Source organism: Anolis carolinensis, chromosome 5 (genome assembly GCF_035594765.1).
Source record: "Anolis carolinensis isolate JA03-04 chromosome 5, rAnoCar3.1.pri, whole genome shotgun sequence".
Taxonomy (NCBI): Eukaryota; Metazoa; Chordata; class Lepidosauria; order Squamata; family Dactyloidae; genus Anolis; species Anolis carolinensis.
In genome coordinates, this window is record NC_085845.1 from 145,306,753 (window position 1) to 145,327,635 (window position 20,883).

Consider the following 20,883-nt stretch of genomic DNA (forward strand, 5'->3'; position numbering starts at 1 on the left):
ATAGTAGATAGACAAGACATAAGTGGATGAGCAACTAAATTTTGAACCAGGCCATCCAAACAATTAAATCAGTGTATTGAAATGACCCAGATGAGGGGAGGGGGCGGGAAGAGGGGAGATGGGGATTTAAGGGAAACTAATTGATCTATATTGAATTATAAACAACCTGTTATTGAAGGCTTTATAGCCAGAATCATTGGGTTGTTGTGATTTTTTGGGCTGTATGGCATGTTCCAGAAGCACACTCTTGTCACATTTCACCTCCATCTAGGGCAGGCATCCCCAGAGGTTGTGAGGTATATTGGAGATTAAGCAAGGGAGGTTTATAGATCTGTGGAATGTTCAGGGTGGGGGAAAGAACTTGTGTCTGTTTGAGGCAAGTGGATGAATCAATTGGATACCTTGATTAGCATTGAATGGCCTTGCAGCCTCAAGGTCTGGCTGCTTCCTGCCTGGAGAATCCTTTGTTGGGAGGTGTTAGCTGGCCCTGATTGTTTCCTGTCTGGAATTTCTCTTCTTTTCTTTTTTTTTAGTAGTTCTTTATTTTCTGTCCTGATTTTAGAGTTTTTTGTAATACTGGTAGCCAGATTTAATTCATTTTCATGGTTTCCTCCTTCCTGTTGAAATTCTCCACAAGCTGCAAGGTTATTCAATGCTAATCAAGGTGGCCAAATGCATAATTCACACTTGCCTCAAATAGACAAGAGTTCTATCTCCTACCCTGGACATTCCACAGAGATATAAACCCTACTTGCCTAGTTTCCAACACACCTCACAACCTCTGAGGATGCCTGTCATAGATGCAGGTGAAATGTCAGGAGAGAATTCTTCTGGAACATTGCCATACAGCATGGAAAACACACATCAACCCAATCTGTAACTGAATCACAAAAACTAAATAGTAATCTAAAGTGATTGATAGAATGTCTAGGTTTCGTACTGCAATGTATTGTTATCTGTATGATTTTCAGAAATAAAACAATTAAAAAACTAAATGAGGATCTACTTTAGCTGTAGTTGCTTGCTTTCGGTGGCATTCATACCCACAATATATGTAGAGCTGTGTATTTCAGTAACTGTCCTAAGACAGTGTGGATAGCCGTTACCAGTATTTCCGTTCTTCAGAGTGAGAGATGTTATCTACTTTGTTGCATACCCCACCCTCTCTCCCTCTTTGAGGGACTCAGAGTGGCTAATGCTCAGCAGCAATTCAATGCCGTACGAATCTGAGACAATACAACAACTCAGATATAAATCACAGATACAATTTTAACACATGGTATAAAACTACAGTACATAATAAAACAATAATTAAAACAAGCTATAATTTAAAAAATCAGCTCCAACTCATTGCCATAATATCAAAATCCATTGTCATTTAACGTGCTTGCTCATTGTCTTCTCCAAAAGCTTCCCTCCAGAGGAAAGTTTTTATTTACTTTCTGGAGGAAAGCAGGGAGGGGGGCATTCTGATATCCTTAGGGAGGGAACTCCAGAGCTGAGGAGCCACTTTTGGGAAGGCCCTCTTCCTGGTATCCACCAACCACACTTGAGACGGGGTTGGGACTGACCGCAGGGCCTCCCCAGCAGATCGTAGGGCTCAGGCAGGCTCATATCGGAAGATGCAGTTGGACAGATAGGTTAGGCCTGAACCATTTGAGGATTTAAAGGTTAAAACCAGCACCTTGAATTGCACCCGGTAGGGGACTGGTAACCAGTAGAACTTCAGCAACAGGGGGATTGAGTGCTCCCTGAACAGTGCTTCATTTAATCAACTTTCCCACTCAACTCTTAGCCCAATTATGTTTTTCCATGTAGCTTTAGAGAATGTAGCTGCTAAAGGCACGTCTTCACTGAGCAAGTAAGCTTGGTGCAAATATGTTCTGGGAAGTCCAACTGGGATGGTGCACATTTAAGTTTCTCAGGCCTCTTCTACACTGCTATATAAAATCCAGATTATCTGCCTTGAATTGGATTATATGGCAGTGTATAATCCATATAATCTATTTTCACAGATCTAAGAGCTATTTTTACAGATTTTCATAATCTTTGTTATGGTTTAACTTTTAATTGTTATTTTAATGCATTTATTTTTATAACACAGGATCTAGTTGATTTGGAGTGAAGGAACTGTTGACAAACACAGAAGTAAGTAGTGTTTGAAAATGCTGTTTTTGATGATGGGACTAGACCTGCTAGTTCTGCTACAACATAAAAGAGTCATTGAATTCTATTTATAATTTAGTTACTGTTCGATTTGTTTGTTTGTGATAGAAGTAAGCACAAATATGTTGACATCTGCTTTGATAATTTTAATTGGTTCAGTGACCATGTATAAGAGTTTAATAGTTCTAAATCAGTTTTTTCAAAAGCAGAAAATGAATAGGTGTAGATCATAGTTTAACAGTATATGATGACATATGTTATGCTAGTGTATGTATTACATTGCACCTTGTAAAAGAAGATGTGTTGTACCTCCTGGCAGCATTAAAATCTGCCCTGGAGCACATTCAGATGGCAAGTGCCTCCCAGGGACTATGGGCTGCAGTTACACAGCTGAGAAAAGGAAATAGACATCCCTTTCCCAAATTTATTTATTTTTATTTATTTACAGTATTTTTACCCTGCCTTTTTCACCCGAGGGGACTCAAAGTGGCTTACAATAAATAGGCAAAAATTCAGTGCCAGAAACATCCAGTATATTCATGTTCTGGCATTGTTAAGTGTGCATATTTTCAAACAGTTATGTTGTATCTTTTCTGGTTTATTGCACATGCATATGCAGAAAGCTATACAGAAATGTGTTGCAGAATCTCACATATGATTTGTAGAAATAAGTTCAATTGACTTAGCCAAAATAAATCCCATAGTTTCTGTTTTATTGTAATTCTGTGTATTCCTGTTCAGTCTGTAGTTACTATTTTAGTCCATTGAAACTAAAGTTCGCCCACTTGTAAACAGGACTGGACTGTTATTGATATCTATTTGCACTCTTTTGCAAGTCTGAGGCCAAAAGCTTAAATTCATTATTTTCATGCTTGACAGAAATTTAAGTGCGGTCTTATGGTTAAGAAACTGATACTAAAAATACTTGCAGATTTGCATCTGACAAGTGGACTGTTTGCAGAGTTGTGTGCACATGTACAGGAAAATCTTTTGTGAGTTTATTTTACACAACTGGGGACGAAACACTGTCTGTGAAAGTAAACATGACAATGCTCAGGATTAGGTAGAGATATTATTTGTTATGGTTAAAATCACTTGAATAATTCTAAGGTATTTTTTCCAGACAACGTAGATCGGGATCAGGCTACTGGAGTCTGAGAGTGTATCTACATTGTAAAACGATTAGGCTTAAAAGTTCAAATAGCAAATTTCTCAGTCGTATTGAATTTAGTTAAAAGTTGGCATTTATTATGCTACACAGACTCTTCTGATGGTAACAAAGAGAAGCTAAACAAATTTTCTCATTTGTCTTTTTAATTGGTCCATTAATGGTATACTCCTAGAAAATGCACATTGTTGATGTCTCTGAATATATTTTATTTAGTCTCACTCATATATTGGTTGTTACTCTTCATGCATCTTATCTTGCTATGGAAGAGTGAAGAAAATGTGTAGGCTGGATTTCTTTAACTCAATCCTGTGCAAAGTTCAAACCTTGGAGTTTGTTCTGGTTGCCAATACCTCTCTTGAAGTTTGTATTAGTCGTGCTGAAGAGTTCTGCAATTTGCAGGAACATATGTAAATAGTGTGTTGCTGATGCATCAGAATTAGTATGTATAGTAGTAATGTAAGAAAAAAAATCTCCTGGAAAAGTGCCAAGCTCTCTTCTAAATTTTGAATGCTCAAATGGGTGTTGATCAGATCTTAACTGCAAGCGACAGTCCTTGTGATCCCTGAGCTGAATCTAGAGCAGTGGTTCTCAACCTTTGGGCCTCCAGGTGTTTTGAACTTCAATTCCCAGAAATCCCAGCCAGTTTACCAGCTATTAGGAACTGTGAGAGCTGAAGTCCAAAACACCTGGAGGCCCAAAGGTTGGGAACCACTGATCTAGAGCAACCGGAGCAGAATAACCAGAATACAGTATCCCTGCCATTTTGTGTGCTTGAGTTAGAGTGGAACCTATTTTTAATAGGGACTTTTTGAATAAGTCTCTCTGTGGCTATTTTTAATAGGGGCTCGCTGTATAAGCCTTGTGAGATGTGGCATTCTCTCTTCATAGAGGCTTATACAGTAAAAGATATGTGAACACTTGCTGTTCCTGTAGGGGTTGCTACTACACTGGTTTTGAGAATATTTCACTGAAATCAATGGAAATCTATCCATCCAACTGTATTTCTCTCTGTCTGTGTTAGAAAAACCTTTGCTAAGTGAAGTGGCCCTCTGTGATATCACCAGGAAAGAAAGGTGAGATGTATGAGAGAAAGGAAGGAATGAAGGAAAGAACCATATTGTTATGGAGACACTGTGCTAGAGAAAGGAGGGGGGGGGGAAGTAATAAAGAAAGAGAGCAAGAAAAAAAAGGAAGGGAGAAGGAAGGGAGGAAAGAAAAAGGAGAGAGGGAGGGAAGAGAAAAGAAAGGGGGAAAGGTAAGAGATGAGGAAAAGAGAAAGAAGGGATGAAAGCAGAAGGGCAATGGTCCCTCCGACACCCAGGCAATGCCGGATATATATGCTGGTCATCAAATAAATACCTGTCAGCTTGTGGTGTTAATGTGATACTTTTCCCATATAATGTATACCTCATCCTTTGCTAAAGAGTAACTTCATAAAACCTCTACATTTAGTGGCATACCGAAGAGATGACATGTGGCCTGATGAACGATATGAATATGAAAGACTTCCACGAGAACGGCTTCCCCCACGTCCTGAGGTAAATGTGCATTATGTGCATTCTGTAATTTTAGTTGACAGTTTCTTCTTTGTGGTTTTCATTCACCCATTATTATGTCACCATGAACAACTGCTGTGTTACATAAATGTAAGAAATCAATATTATACAGGGGTGAAATTTAGGGCCCTTCCACACAGCCATGTAACCAAGGACATCAAGGCAGAAAATCACACAGTATCTGCTTTGAACTGGGATATCTGAGTCCACACTACAATATATTCCAGTTCAAGGCAGTTAATGTGGGATTTTTTTCAGCTGTGTGGAAGTGGCCTTACTTAGGTTTTTATATGGTGCCATTATAATTAGTGGGCTAGGAGTCTTGATGATGGTGTAGTGTAGATTTTTATGCTCTTTATTTGGAAATTCCATAGACATGGATCAGTTCAAGAACAACAAATGCAGATTGGACTAAATGTATTATACAGTATTATAGTACAATGTCAGTGTAAAACTGCTTTGCATTATTATACCTTTGGTTGATGTTAGGGAAAGCAGAAATTGGCTGTTTACAACAAATAAAAGTGTTCAAATCTTTTAAAATGTATATATCATTTCTGATTAGCTAATTCTCAGATACATATGTTGGGCTGTGTCAAGCTTTTAAAAATAATAAAGATATTGTGTGATAGAGATTTAGCCTTTGGACAAATTCCCCTATTTCCCCATGTATTGTATTTCCTTCCCCTTTTGCTATAGAACTGCACAAAAAGTATCAATTGAGCTAATTCAGTTTGGGACTATAAAACATGGCATCTTATGCACAGTCACAACCTACCGTATTTTTTATTCTTAGAAGCAGGAGAAAACTTAATTCAGTATAAAACAGCGTTTTTGTTTGTAATCACTGTCATATTCAATTTAAGTATTCAGGGCAGTTACTTTCTGTTAAAAAACACATTGAAATCAAAGTTGCTCCCTGGTTCTCTCTGTTTATATCAGAAATCAACTTAGTAGTAGTGATTTCCTAAGTGAGTGATGTTTCAAACTGCACCAAACACATTTTTGATTCTGTGCAGAATCAAAAAGGAATTTCTCCCTGACCCTTTTCCCTTTAAATCTTGAGACAAAAGGCTACATCCTAGTTATTACTTCCAACTATAGTAGATCTTCAATCAGCTCTTAGGGACCTTCCATTTATTCAGAGGGTGGGCCTGACACTGTCTTAGATCAGCAATTGGATTTAGGGCAAACTGTATTTGCATATACTGTGGAATATTAATTTACATAAACTGTATTCCATTTCTGTACTAATTTTAGTGTCCTCTGCCTTTTCTAAGTGGAATTTGGCTATAGAACATATGAACAGCCAACATATAAAGATATTTAATACTATATTTAGGTCAGAAATTAGGAACAGTTGTCTATTTAATTTGAAGTTCTTTTTTGATGCACAGGGTGGAAGACTAGGTTTAGAACATACCATACTTAATTTTATATCTGTGATCAGGATAAAATTTTGATTCACTTTTCCCAGACTTCAGTAATAGGTCAAAACCCTTCCTCAATATTAGCTTCTAGAATGGGTGTTGTTAAAACAAATCTGAATAATTTGTAATCAGAATGTTTCTAACTGTTTTTAAATACCTACCTAGTATGAGATTGGGATATATTTTTCATCTTTAACTATTCAGGCATTGGATACCTTCTTGATCAAGTGTTCCTATCAATTTTGAACTTCTTGATTATGATGCTATACTTTTGAAATTATGTCTCCAAGTAGTTCCCTGGCCATTTACTTTGTCATCCTTATCAGGTCAGGCACACATTCTTAAAATGTATGACATAGTACCTGAATTTTCTTCTGTCATTGTTTTATGCTATTCTAGTGTTCCTTTCCTGACAGCTTTTGTTGATGGTACAGTAGGCTTGCTGCACCCATGGGGTTTTGGTTCCAGGGCCCACCATGAATGCAAAAACACAAGGATAATCATGCCCTATATTATTCAATGGTGGCAACATGAAAGTGCATACTTTAGTATGTTCATGTTGCCACCATTTATTAATCTGGGGCACGAGGACCTGTGAACGCTGATCTTTGTGGATCTAGAGTCCACAGGGTCCAAAATAAACAAGTTCTTTTTTTAGTCTTTTTGGTCATAAATAGTATTTTAAAAACTGTTTTTGAAATTATTTTATTTGCAGGACATGCAGTTTACATTTGGCAGGATAAATCCTCAGGTATTAGCATTTATTACCTTAGGTGACTTCAGTCTGGTTTTGGGTAAAAATTAGCATTATATGTCCTGTTTTGCAATGAGCTTTAGAAAAATCACAGATTGCACTGTTTTGTACTTATAACTACTTTGGAGCACTCTTTTCTTTTGTCAAGACACATGACCTTGAGATTCTTGGGCAGGTTTCAAATTATTTGGTTAGATAAGAAGACTTATTTCATTAGACTCCTAACTTTTGCTCCTACTTTCATTTCCTCCTTGCTCCCTATTCTCTGTATATAGTTTTTATGGGTGGTATAATTTTAAAACCAGAAGGCATCTACTCACCTTACAGCAAAAGTTGAAATGTCTTAATTCTATTTACAGGAGCCAGAAAGTTTTCTCCATTGTCAACACCGTGAATTTTGGATGGTATAGTCGGACAGTCAGTCATTCTTACAGCAGCAAGTTAGCAACAAGATGCAATGAAAGGCAGAACTATGATTTAACTAACAACTTCCCAATGTATTTGTGAAGAGTATTTTTTACAAAGGCCTTTCTAGCAAATGATCAGTTTATTTTAATTTCCTCTGAAGTAATTATTATGGGACTTTTGCAAACTATCACCAAATAAAATCATATGTGGAACCAGACAAAAAGTTAACAGAATTTGAGTTTGAGCCAGTGCAAAGCAAAAATAGCTGAGAAAAATTGGGATATGTATTTGTCCAGGTCAAATGTGTGTTTAGCTTTAAGGATTTCTACATGATAACTATAATTTGACATGGATTTAAGCATACCCATTTTAACTGCTCGTGCCATCTTCCAGGCTGGTTTCATTTAATGTGTTTTCTTTAACAGAGACTATATCTTGATTTCCTTTTTTAAGGATCAAGGTTAAAAGCCACTGTTTATTAATCTTTCAAACTTATTATTTGCTACTAGATTTCTTAAAAATAGCATGTTGCATATTTCACCATTTAGGATGCCTACCATCGAGTAGTCAGCTTTGGACCAAAGAAGCTTCCAGAGAGACCTGGGGAATACAGATTCGACTATGGTCATTCTCATCATATTGGCTATCGAGAATATGGAGAAGGTCGTGGTTTGGGCCATGAAAGAAGAAGTGGACCACCAAACAGAATTGTAAGTCTTACAATTTATTTTCCTTACGTTTACAATACTGGAAATTACATGTCCCAGTTGGACGTTGAGATTCTGTATTAGAGGTTGGGATTACGATGTCATTTCTGACAAGATACACATAATTTCTAATGAATTGTGATAGCACATATAGAGCATGCACTCCATAATTCTGTTGCATTATGGAAATTCACATTGCTTAGGGATTATCATAGCTTTTTGGTCCCATGACACTTGAATGTTAATGATGCAGTGAGAAGTACGGGCCATTGGCCATACTCTTGTCTCCATTTCATCATGTCCTTGGAGGTATAGATCTCTACTCTTGAGAATATAAGTGTTGTGCAATGTCACAACTCATCTTAACGTGATTCTAAGTCATTTTGCAATGAAATAATATCTGTGAAATGTATTGTTTATATCAGGAATAAACTGCCTTAAGTGTGTGTGGGCGCACACATATGTGTGCTATTTGAAGGAAGCATCCTTTCTCTAAGGAATCAGTTATAAAACTGATGCTGCCATGGCCCCAAGTGTTGAAAACTGAGACATGGAATAATTTTTAGACTGCTGTACTGTCTTGAAACTTGAATAGCCCTTTCTCTGCTCTTTTTACCTCTTGAATATGTGTACTGCATTCAGTTGCTTACTGTAGTAGATGTAGTAGAAACGCAAAGCAGCTTTAGTCTTATTCACATATTCGATTCTTGTTGTAGCAACACAGCAAATAGTCCCTGATCTTAATTTTTTCGTTTAAATATTTTTCATTTTAATTTTGAGCCAGCATGGTATAGTGGACTCTAGGAAACTAGAATTTGAATTCACATTCAATCATGTGGCCCATTTATACTGCCACATAATCCAGTTTCTGAATGCAGATTAACTGCATTAAAATTTATTATACATCAGTGTAGACTCACATAATTCAGTTCAAAGCAATTAATCTGCATTATAAAAAAGGATTATATTAGATTGTAGATCTTGCCATAGAAGTCCCCTTGGCCATGTCACACACCCCTGGCCTCAAAGGAAGGCAATGGCAAACCTCTGAACAACTCTTGGAGTGGGGGGTTGGAGAAGGGAAAGAAAGGTTTCTGTAAATCAGAAATAACTGGAAGACACAACACATAACCAACTGTCAAATTGTGTTTCTAAGATATGATAGAAAAGTATTATATGGAGTGATTATTTTTCAGTTGTTCTTTTTTATTATTTTGGTAGGATGATCCAGGATATAGATGGCCGAGGGAAGATATCCAACTAAGTCGTCCATCTGATTTTAGGTATTGTTAATTTTTAATTTTCAAAATCTGTACAATCAGCTTTTGTTCATGTTCAAAAACATATGTATGGCTTGACTTTATTCTTGAAGCCTTAATTAAAAGGTTGGCAATGTGAATGCAGTACAGCCTTGTTTTTCATTGACATACCAGCCCAGTGATCTCATCAGAGGGAGGTTTTGCTCAATTTCTACACACTTCAAAGACAGAATCTCACGGACCCCATCAAACGATGCACAATCTGTTCCGTGGTTTTCCCATGAGGTCCTTAGTTGAAAATTTTTCTATATGTACCTAAAGTATCTTTTTTTCCTTAAAAGATTTTGAATTCTACCTTTTGTCTGTCTGATAATAACTATAGAACTGTAGATATGACAAGCGTGAATGGTGGCAGTTGATTCGTTTTGCAGTCATGGAACTCTTGTCTAAACCTGACCTGCTTTTAAATAGTGTGAAATATCTCTGGACTTCTAATTTGAGAGAGAAAAAACTTATCTTGCTATGTGAACATCATTGTTTGGAATCTGACATTTTTATTAGTAAAATGCTTAATCCTTCTACATGATAATGTTGTTGCATATCTGTGCTTCCTTATTAATCAGGAATGATTTTTCACATGGGAGCTGCGAACTGCAAATGCTATTATTCCTCTCAGTGATGGTTTGTTGATAGCTTGACTTATTTGCCTTTTTGTATTGTGGTTTATTTTTGTTACGTTTTTGATATTATTGTTTATGTATCATGTAATTTTGTAATTTGTACTTTGCACTGTGTTTTACTTCCTGTAAACTGCCCTGAGTCCTGTTTGGAGAGCGAGTGGGATATAAATAAAGTTTATTATTATTATTTTATTATGACACAGCAAACAAGATAGATATGCTGGATTTCGTATCACAAAATCACAAATCAAACACTTCCCAAGTGTCTAGGACTGTGTGATGTATTTTCGGATGATGCTCGCAGATCCCAGTAGGGTGGCCTTTTGCAGTTGGCAGATCGTAATTTTGTCATTGTCTATTGTTTCCAAAGGCTGAGATCTTTTGGCATGGCACCCAATGTGCCAATCACCACCGGGACCACCTGCACTGGTTTCTGCCAGAGTCTTTGAAGTTCAATCTTGAGGTCCTGATAGCGGCTGAGTTTTTCCTGTTGTTTTTCCTCAATGCGACTGTCCCCTGGAATAGCAACATCAATGATCCAAACCTTTTTCTTTTCCACAACTGTGATGTCTGGTGTGTTGTGTTCCAGAACTTTGTCAGTCTGGATTCGGAAGTCCCACAGTATCTTTGCATGCTCATTTTCCAATACTTTTGCAGGTTTGTGATCCCACCAGTTCTTTACTGCAGGGAGGTGGTACTTGAGGCATAAGTTCCAATGAATCATTTGGGCCACATAGTTGTGCCTCTGTTTGTAGTCTGTCTGTGCGATTTTCTTACAGCAGCTGAGGATATTATCATGGCTCATGCTGCAGCAAATGCAATAAGAAAGTGGCTCCCAACTCTAAAAACAGTGCCCAAGAGACACCTGGCGCCTCTCATAAAAGATGTGAATACAGTACTCTCCACTGTCCAAATAACATCAATTGAACAAACAAACCAGTATGCCTACAATGCAGTAGTGATAGTAACAGAAGAGCTTGGGCTCCTACAACCAAGGCAGCCCCAAAGAAAATCGACTGGAAAACCAAAGTGGAAGCTCAGGCTAGAGTTGAAAATCAAGATACTCAAATCAGATGCAAGTAACCTGAAAAATATGAAAGAGAAGAAACTGAAGAATGACAAAATCAAGCAATACCTGATCAGAAAGTACTGGCAGAACACCAGAAAAATTGAAGAACCTTTGGAAATCGTGAAAGAACAAATTACAGCAACAGCCAGAAAAATTGAAAGATATGAAGCCAGAATCATCCAGTACAGACAAAATCAACTGTTTCAAGCAGACCAAAGACGGTTCTACCAGAGTCTGAACCAAACAACAGACACAGTAACCATAAAGCCAGAGAAAACTGCAACAATGAAGTTCTGGAAAGAGCTTTTATTATTATTATTATTATTATTATTATTATTATTGATTTGAATTAAGGTATTTTCCTTTGAAGAACTGTTTTACAGAAATAGCTTTTTACTAGGGCATATTAGTACAAGTATAAGCAAAACTGGAATGCAGAACGATAAAACTAATTTTATTTTAATAGATTTATTTATTTATTATTTCAAAAACAGAAGTCCTCCCAAAAGCAGTGTATTTGATTACTAATTGTGGAGTTAGATTTATTGCCCTTTTTCCTTAAATTTTGAAGAAAATAAATGCTATCTATGAAGTTTTGAAAAGCAATAGCGGCCTCCAGTGGTCAAAAGTTGAGTTGTTTTTATCACAGGATTAAGTCACTATTTTGGGACTTTTTGTGTGTGTATATGCATGCCTGCCTGCCTGCCTGCCTTCCTTCCTTCCAATTGCCTGAAAATTTATGGCAACCCCATGAATTTTTCACAGGGTTTTCTTAGGCAAGGAATCCTCAGGTGTTGTCTTGCCAATCTGAATTATAGCCTACAGCATGTACAGAAGTTAGTTCTGTATCTGCATAAATGGTAGTGGGCAAATCTGATTTTTCTTCAGAGTAGCAAAACCCAGAGTTACATGTCGATGCTCTTATGAGCTAGTAAGCCAGATCCAGATGCCTAATAATCCCTAGTTCTGTTATATTTGATTGTTTTTATTTATATACCGCTGTGGGTGGAGACAGTGACAGACTTTATATTTCTAGGCTCGAAGATCACTGCAGATGCAGACTGTAGCCAGGAAATCAGAAGACGTTTACTTCTTGGGAGGAGAGCAATGGCCAACCTTGACAAAATAGTGAAGAGCAGAGACATCACACTGGCAACGAAAGTCCGTATAGTCAAAGCAATGGTATTCCCCATAGTAACCTATGGTTGCGAGAGCTGGACCATAAGGAAGGCTGAGCAAAGGAAGATAGACGCTTTTGAACTCTGGTGCTGGAGGAAAATCCTGAGAGTACCTTGGACCGCAAGAAGATCCAACCAGTCCATCCTCCAGGAAATAATGCCTGGCTGCTCAGTGGAGGGAAGGATATTAGAGGCAAAACTGAAGTATTTTGGCCACATCATGAAGAGACAGGAAAGCTTAGAAAAGATCACAATGCTGGGGAAAGTGGAAGGAAAAAGGAAGAAAGGCCGACCAAGGGCAAGATGGATATCATTGAAGTGACTGGCTTGACCTTGAAGGAACTGGGGGCGGTGACGGCTGACAGGGAGCTCTGGCGTGGACTGGACCATGAGGTCACGAAGAATCGGAGACGACTAAACGACTAAGCAGCAGCAGGGTGTAGTTTTGTGGGGTTTTTTTAAAGTGAGGCAGGTAGAATATATATTTCATACCGTGGTTTTTTTAAAAAAAATAATATTTTTTAAAGTTGTAAAACACTTAAAGTATGCATTACAAACATGTACACATACATATACAACCCACCACCCACAATATAATTACCCCTCAACCCACCCCCAGTGTGACCCACCACCTTGACTCTCGACACTGAACAGCGTAGAGTTTATACATAATTTTGTTTAACCCTCTGTGCTTCTGGATCAATAAATTCCCCTTGTTTTTATCACTTAGATTCCCCCGTCAGATATGCTAAGGCCAGCTTCCAATTTCTTTCAAAAACTTCATGACTTTCATATTTCAGATTGCTAGAAATCTTGGCCATCTGTGCATAATCCCTCAACTTATCCTTCCAATTTTTAATACTTAATGTTTTTTCACCTTTCCAGTCACTGGCAATCATTATGCGTGCAGCCGCAAAACTGTACAGGCAGATTTCTCTTTCTGGCTGCACTAGTTCATCATTGAATAACCCTAAAAGGCACATCCCTGGATTTTTTTTTACTTTGTTGTGGATCATTTTATTTGTTTCTTTTACTATTTTTTTCCAAAAGACTTGCACCAATTCACAAGACCACCATACGTGAAAGAAGGTCCCTTTCTGTATTTTACACCTCCAACAGCATCCTGATTGTGATTTGTCTATTTTAGCTAGTAGAACTGGGGTTGTGTGACATCTGTAAAACATTTTATATAAATTGTCTCTTACTGAGGCCGCCACTGTAAATTTAAAGCCTTTTTTCCACAAGTTCTCCCAATTATAAAAGTCTATGTTTCTTCCTAGATCTTTTGCCCATGAAATCATGGAGGTTTTTACTTGATTATCTTCCATGTTGTAACCTAGAATATATTTATAAAGTCTGGCTATTAAATTTTTGTTCCCTTTGTCTAGTATAGTTTCCAGTTCTGATTTTTTTGAAGCAAATCCCTTCTTTTCATCCTTTAAAAATATTTCCTATAATTGGTGACAATGAAACCAGTCTTTGATACCCAGTTCATCTTTTCCCCTCAATGCCCATCGGCCCTTAGTTCTGGTAAGCAATTCCCCGTAAGTTCTTACATCATCCTTCGAGGAGGGTCTCACAATAGCTTCTAATGGTCTCAACCACAAAGGTGTTTTCGGTTCCATAGCTAACTTGTACCTATTCCAGATATCTATTAGACTTCCTCTAATTATATGTTTATTAAAAGACTTATTTATCCTCTCTCCTTCATACCATAGGTATGCATGCCACCCAAATCGTAATCCATATCCTTCTAGGTTAAGTAAATTGGTATTCCTGAATTGAATCCAGTCTTTGAGCCAACTCATGTAGGCGGCTTCATAATAAGTTCTTGAGTCTGGTAAATTTAGCCCCCCCCCCCCTCTTTGGTGTCAATTAGATTCTTGTAAGCAATTCTGGCTTTTTTCCCTGACCAAACAAATTTAATAATATCCCTTTTCCATATGTTAAAAGTTTTGGTCCCTTTGATCTGTTCTGAAATAAAAAGAGCATTTTTGGGAGTAACATCTTAATTATTGCTACTCTGCCCAACCAGGTTAATGGTAACTTCTGACAATTGCTCAGGTTTTCTTTGATCTCTGACCATGTTTTCCCTTAATTATCTTGAAATAAGCTAATGTTTTTGCTCGAGGTCATAATTCCCAGATACTTGATCTTTGGGACAACCTTACAATTGGCAGCCTCTTCTAATTTCCTAATAGTTTTAGTGTCTATATTTTTGTAACAAATTTAGATTTGTCTTTATTTTAAATCCCGATACCTCCCCGTATTGTTTAATTACCTCTAAGAATTTTGAAACACTTTGTGTTGGGTTGGATAAAATACATACCACATCGTCCGCATATATTCTGATTTTTATTTCCTGATCCCTTACTTTAAACCCTTGAATTTGAGTATCCTCTCTAATTCTTATACTCATATATCCTCAGGCTCTCTTCAGCACTCATTTGAGTTTGTCACCATTTTATGTAAGGAACACCGTTTTACTGTCCTATTGTATACAATGGGTATTGAACATTATATCTGTGGGTCGGGGGAGTCATGACATCAAACCTCAGTAAATCAGAGGGCCCACTGTAAATGCTTTTTTTGTGTAGGCCCAGTTATTTTCAAAAATTCTGGATGCAGGGAAACAAAAAATAGTCATTACATATGCTGAGTTTTTTTCTTAGTGAAGAAAGCATGATTACTAAATGCTTGAGAGCATTCATATCAGATGGTATCATTTTTCTAATAATTCTTTAATAACTGGCGCATGTTATAGCATTGAATGTAGAACTCCTATTCCAGTTAAATGTTTTGCTTATATGTCTACATATAGCAGTGATTTTAAGATAAGTAGTCTCATGAGAGGCCAGTGTGTAACTACAGGGAGCTTGGAGGTAATTGTCTTACTGCAGTTTGCCAGTACTCCCACAGACATAATAGTAGGAAGTCTTGTAAGACAAGCTGCTGTGATTACAGTTTCATTATGTTGGAAATCCTTTTAGTGACTTTATGGGAAAATTGTGACTATGATTGGCAGATTATTCAAAATAATGTAAACATATGTGGCACCAGTGATTTGTAGCAGATGGGATACTTTTGTTATGAAAACATAATATTTACCAATGGTATATTGAATTTTTTTTAATTTCTTTTCAGACATTTAATAGGATTTTTGGTCTATAGTACATTTTAAGGACACCTGGATAACACTGAACTGAATTGATGATCTTAATAGAAATTGTTGCACATTTTCCCCTTTTAGAATAGTCTCGTATTTAACAAGAAATTGATACCTTCTTCTATCTCCATGAAAGAAAAGAACATTAGCAGGGGAGAGATGGATATGGTTGAAGCCATTAAAGTCTCTCTATATAAAAATGTAATGTGTGTTTTTACTATGGAGTAAACAACAAAGCCACTGAACCCAATCAAACCAAATTTGTCCACAGAAGATACAGTCATCCAATCTATGTCTTTCAATCAAAAAACCATAGAAAAATAAAGTTCAAATTAGAAGATGTGGAAAAGCCGTTTCTCCCTGGTTGCCGGTCAGAAGTGTAGGCCCCGTCCCTTTAGGCCCCACCCCCTGAATCTCCTAACAGCCCACTCAGCCACAATGGCGACAGGCAGAGTTAGGCCTCACTTAAATGTCTTCCACACTGCTGATAAAATACAGATTATCTGATTTGAACTTGATGATATGACATTGTAGACTCAAGGCCCTTCCACACAGCTATATAACCCAGAATGCCAAGGCAGATATAATCCAAAGTATCTGCTTTGAACTGGGTTAGCTTGAGTCCACACTGACATATAATCCAATTCAGTGTGGATTTTATACAATTGTGTAGAAGGGGCCTCATATAATCCAGTTCAAAGCAAATAATATAAGATTACTAGCTTTGCCCGGCCACGCGTTGCTGTGGTTTATGGGAATCCTTTGTTGGCCAGGTGGAATAGCAGTGAATAGCCTTGCAGTCTCAAAGCCTGGCCGTTTTCTGGAGTAGCTGGAGCTGTTTGTTGTATGAACGTAGAGGCACGGATGAGGGGTTGTTCTGCCAAGTTTAGTGTTTCTGGGATGTGTAGTTTTGTTGTTTTGTCCTAGGCCGAAATGTCATTACCCTTTTATATATATAGATAATTCCCATAAGCCACAGCACAGCTAGTAATTAAAAAAAAGGTGAGTTGCCTGCATTGCTGTGTGGCTGCAGAGTAGGGCCAGCGTGGAAATGTAGTCTATGTGTTTCTTCTCAGATGAATTTTCAGGTTAGTCTGTTTCATTATTTGAAAGGTGGGTATGGGAAGGAAAAATAAGACCTGTGACATGTGATTTATTTTAGCATGAGCTTTTGTGCATTGCAGTTTGATTGCTTAGATTCACTGACAGAGTGCAATATTCGAGCTTCTGAGTCCCTAGTTAAACCTTCATTGTGAATAAGTACAGGTTGAAATTGAATTGGAAGTGTGTAAGCAATTTCATATGTGGTCTTAAGGTTGACAATATTGTATTCTGCTCTTTTAGAAGCTATGGTATAATGAAAATTTTAGTGAAAAAAAAAGAGTTTTTAAGGTAAATATTTGGAGCAGTCATATAGGTTTATGTGATAAATTAAAATTATTGGTATCTGCTAAAGCTAAATAAAAATATCAGCATGAAATGCAGGCAACATTTTACTTAACTCTAGAAATTTTTCTTGGTATATTTCCCCCACGAAAGTATGATGTGTGTGAAAAGAAAGTAAAAAAGAGTCAACTTACTATTTAGCAAAGTTTTAAAACAGGGGTCCTCAAACTTTTTAAGTGGAGGGCCGATTCATGGTCCCTCAGATTGTTGAGGGGCCGAATTATCATTTGAAAAAAAAAAACCGAACAAATTCCTATGCTCACTGCACATGTCTTATTTGTAGTGCAAAAAAACCCCCTCAGCAACAATTATTTATTTATTTACTACATTTATACCCCACCCTCTCTCACCCCGAAGGGGACTCAGAGCGGCTTACAAGTTGTAGGTACATACAATATATTATATTATTAGCATAACACAATATTAGCATTATATATTACTATATTGTACTATACCATTATACCGTAATATTATTAGTAATATTACATATAATATATAATTAATATTATTATATTATACAATATTATTATATTGTATTATTATTATTAGCCGCCCTGAGTCCCCTATTAGGTGAGAAGGGCGGGGTAGAAATACTGTAATAAATAAATAAATATTATATTGTATTACATTATAATATTATTATCAATATTATATATATACACAATATATTATATTGTTACCATATCATTCATTTACAATATTGGTAAATGAAAGAATACAATATTTAAAAATAAAAATATTTTAACCAACATACTGTAAACTTATCAGGATTTCAGTGGGAAGTGTGGGCCTGCTTCTGGCCAATGAGATAATCAAGTAGGATTGTTGTTGTTGTGCCTTCAAGTCATTTCAGACTTTGGGCAAGCCTAAGTCTAAAACTGAGGGCAGGGGCCAGGTAAATTGCCTTGGAGGGCTGCATCCGGCCCCCGGGCCTTAGTTTGGGGACCCCTGTTTTAAAAGAACTTTTCTCTGATTAATCTTAAAAGAAAATTAAAGTAGAAAGGTAGTATTTCTGCCTAAGTGGGAATTGTTTTATCTTGTGGTAGAATAAAAAAATTATTAAAATTCAGAAAAGATTAACCTTGCTTATTTATGCCTGCAGATGTGAAATTCATATTTGAAAGCTCCGGCCTTCGTATTTGTTTTATTTGCCTTGAGTTAGTTAACAATCTTTCCAAAGGGACAATATTTAAAGGAAGTTATAACTGTATTGTCACACTGAAGAGAGCTGTAATTGTATATCATATGATCTATTCGCATTTTGAATTGGGTCTTTTTATCAGTTTTTAGAGCAAAATAAATTAACCGAATACAATGTATCTATTACAAGAAAACTTTCGTAAAAGATGCATTTTTTCATAATTTATTTCTTGCAAGATAAATAATCAGCAAAATAAGTCCTTTTACTATAATGCTCTGTGCTGCCTATAACTTGGAAGAAAATATTCACTTTTGGTTTATATTTTATTGCAATATAATTTTTAAAATTAGTAAAATATTTAAACATTATTCAGATCAAAGTGCTAAAACTGGGGTTGTCCTTAGTAACCAAGGGTACATCTACACCACTTTACCTGTTACTGCTCATTGCTATGGAATCTTTGAATTCGTAGTTTGGTGAGGCACCAGCACTCTTTGATGGAAAAGGCTAAAGACCTAGTAAAACTACAACTTCCTTGATTCTAACTGGTCTTGAAAGCAACATTTTAATCTTTATATTACAGTAGAGTCTCACTTATCCAACACTCGCTTATCCAATGTTCTGGATTATCCAACGCATTTTTGTAGTCAATGTTTTCAATACATCATTATATTTTGGTGCTAAATTCGTAAATACAGTAATTATTACATAGCATTATTGCATATTGAACTACTTTTTCTGTCAAATTTATTGTATAACATGATGTTTTGGTGCTTAATTTGTAAAATCATAACCCAATTTGATGTTTAATAGGCTTCTCCTTAATCTCTCCTTATTATCCAACATATTCGCCTATCCAACGTTCTGCTGGCCCGTTTATGTTGGATAAGTGAGACTCTACTGTATGTATTTTAATATATCTATTTTATGTGGTTTTATATATGTGTTTTTGATAAATGTTATGGAACTGTGTTTTCCCTGTGTTGTAACCTGCCTCTAGCCATAAGGAGAGGCAGGCAACAAATACATTTATTATTAGTAGATTCCATTCAAAGTGTCTCAGATAAAAAAAGATATACAGTATTAACTCTGGATTCACAGAATGCAATTACCCAGTTGTATTTCTGTCGCTTCCTCGGTGTGAAATGCTGTAGACAGTTAATCAGCCATAAACCATGAAAGCCAAATGATATTTTATTTATTTATTGACACTTTGGCATTTATTTGCAACATGCCGTAAGTTCAAATAAAGGTCATTCGTCCCAGGTGCACTTTATTTACACCTACAATAGTATTGTATTGTAGGGCCTTAGCAGCGAGTGATCTGGATGGAGCTGATTAGGATCTTAAGGGAAAGGGTAGCTAATAAATGCCACTCTGTGATTTACTGACATGTGGATTGGCCCGGTCTCTCATCAAATGAATAGTTTAGCAAGTCTTTGAGAAGTGTTTTTACTGTCTGAAGCCCCCTGAGACAAGAGAGGCTTTTGTGTGTTTATGCCCCCTCCTCAGGACTTTAGTGTTTGGGAAAACAACACCTCTGTTCTCATCTTTTGCATGCCATCACAAAGTTTGAATTTGTAGAAAGGGTTAACTCTAGGCCTCTTAAAGATCTAGTCACATAAAGTCAATAGAGTAAGAACATTTCATAGCTCATATTTTGTAATTTCTGTGCTCTGCAGTTTGATCTAAAGCTAGTCTTTGTCAATAATAAGTAATTGTTGATTTGGAGAGTTTTGAACAGTTTTTCCTGTGATGTTAGAAAAGTACTTATGATTTTTAGACTCACATAAATTTGCTTTCTGTCCTGGATTCAGGAGTAGCCATGTTGACCATGCAGAAAAATACAATAAAATCCACAGACAAGCAATAAACCTATCACTGCTTTGTGGATTTTGACTTTTCTGGAACCTCCTAGATATGTTACATTGAACAGGTTTGCTGTTCTTTTCAATGTGCTTTCAGTTCTTGCCAGTTGGATCAAATATTGCCGGGATTTGGTATTGAGAGCTTCTTTGAATTTTCATTCATTTTGTTGTGAAGTCGGGGGATATGGTGAGGTTTCAATATTTATGAGTTAGACGTTTTCTGCCCTTACTAAAGAGAACAGGATGACTTAGAATCCTAAGTTTGACTCTCTGAGCCACTTTGAGTCTTTTTAAAGAGAAAAAGCAGAATGTATATAAACAATCATCATCAGTTGTTTTTCTTTTGTTCATACAAGCAACCTGCTGCTCACAGAGTATCCAAATTAATAGACCTAATGATCAAATTAAATTAGAAAGACTAATGGTTTTTAAAAGTAATTCCCCACATTATCAAATGCATGTATCATTAAATATAATAGACAATGGGAAAATTGCATATCATGTCAGTTTTTTCTTTCTTATACACAAAAAAGAATGCTTTCACAATTTAAAATGAAGGGATGAATTTGTGGTGCAATGCCCTCTCACATCTATGGTTTCTGAAGTACAATTGGTGGAAAAGTAATGCTATATTTTTGGTAACTCGTTAAACCATTTGTAACTTTTTGTGTGATTCTAACATGTTGCTGTCATGGAATATACTGCTTTGAAATTGGGCCCATCTGTTTGAAACACCCTGTATTTTTTCCTTAGTGTCATAGAACGTGGAATTCATCAAAGACCTCAGGAGCTGACATTTAACAGGTTGCTATAACAATGGCTTTGGCTTAGCTATTATGAGGCTCAAACAGTACTAATGAAATCTGAAGGTCTGGTAGATACAT

General features: G+C 36.6%; 1 protein-coding gene across 9 annotated transcripts in view; it reads left to right on the top strand.

Annotated features, from left to right (window-relative positions):
* The window catches only part of pphln1 (periphilin 1), a 75,866-nt gene that overhangs the window by 39,648 nt on the left and 15,335 nt on the right, over positions 1 to 20,883 (top strand). For 4 of the 9 annotated variants that reach the window (XM_062982489.1, XM_008111105.3, XM_008111114.3 and 1 more), the window contains 5 exons: positions 2,105 to 2,148; positions 4,790 to 4,875; positions 7,039 to 7,074; positions 8,034 to 8,195; positions 9,414 to 9,475. In XM_062982489.1, coding sequence (XP_062838559.1) covers position 2,148; positions 4,790 to 4,875; positions 7,039 to 7,074; positions 8,034 to 8,195; positions 9,414 to 9,475 — 347 coding nt within the window. In that variant the 5' untranslated portion in view covers positions 2,105 to 2,147. Of the gene's footprint in view, positions 1 to 2,104; positions 2,149 to 4,358; positions 4,411 to 4,789; positions 4,876 to 7,038; positions 7,075 to 8,033; positions 8,196 to 9,413; positions 9,476 to 20,883 lie in introns of all 9 variants that reach the window. The other 5 variants (XM_062982491.1, XM_062982490.1, XM_008111112.3 and 2 more) reach the window with 3 other exon arrangements.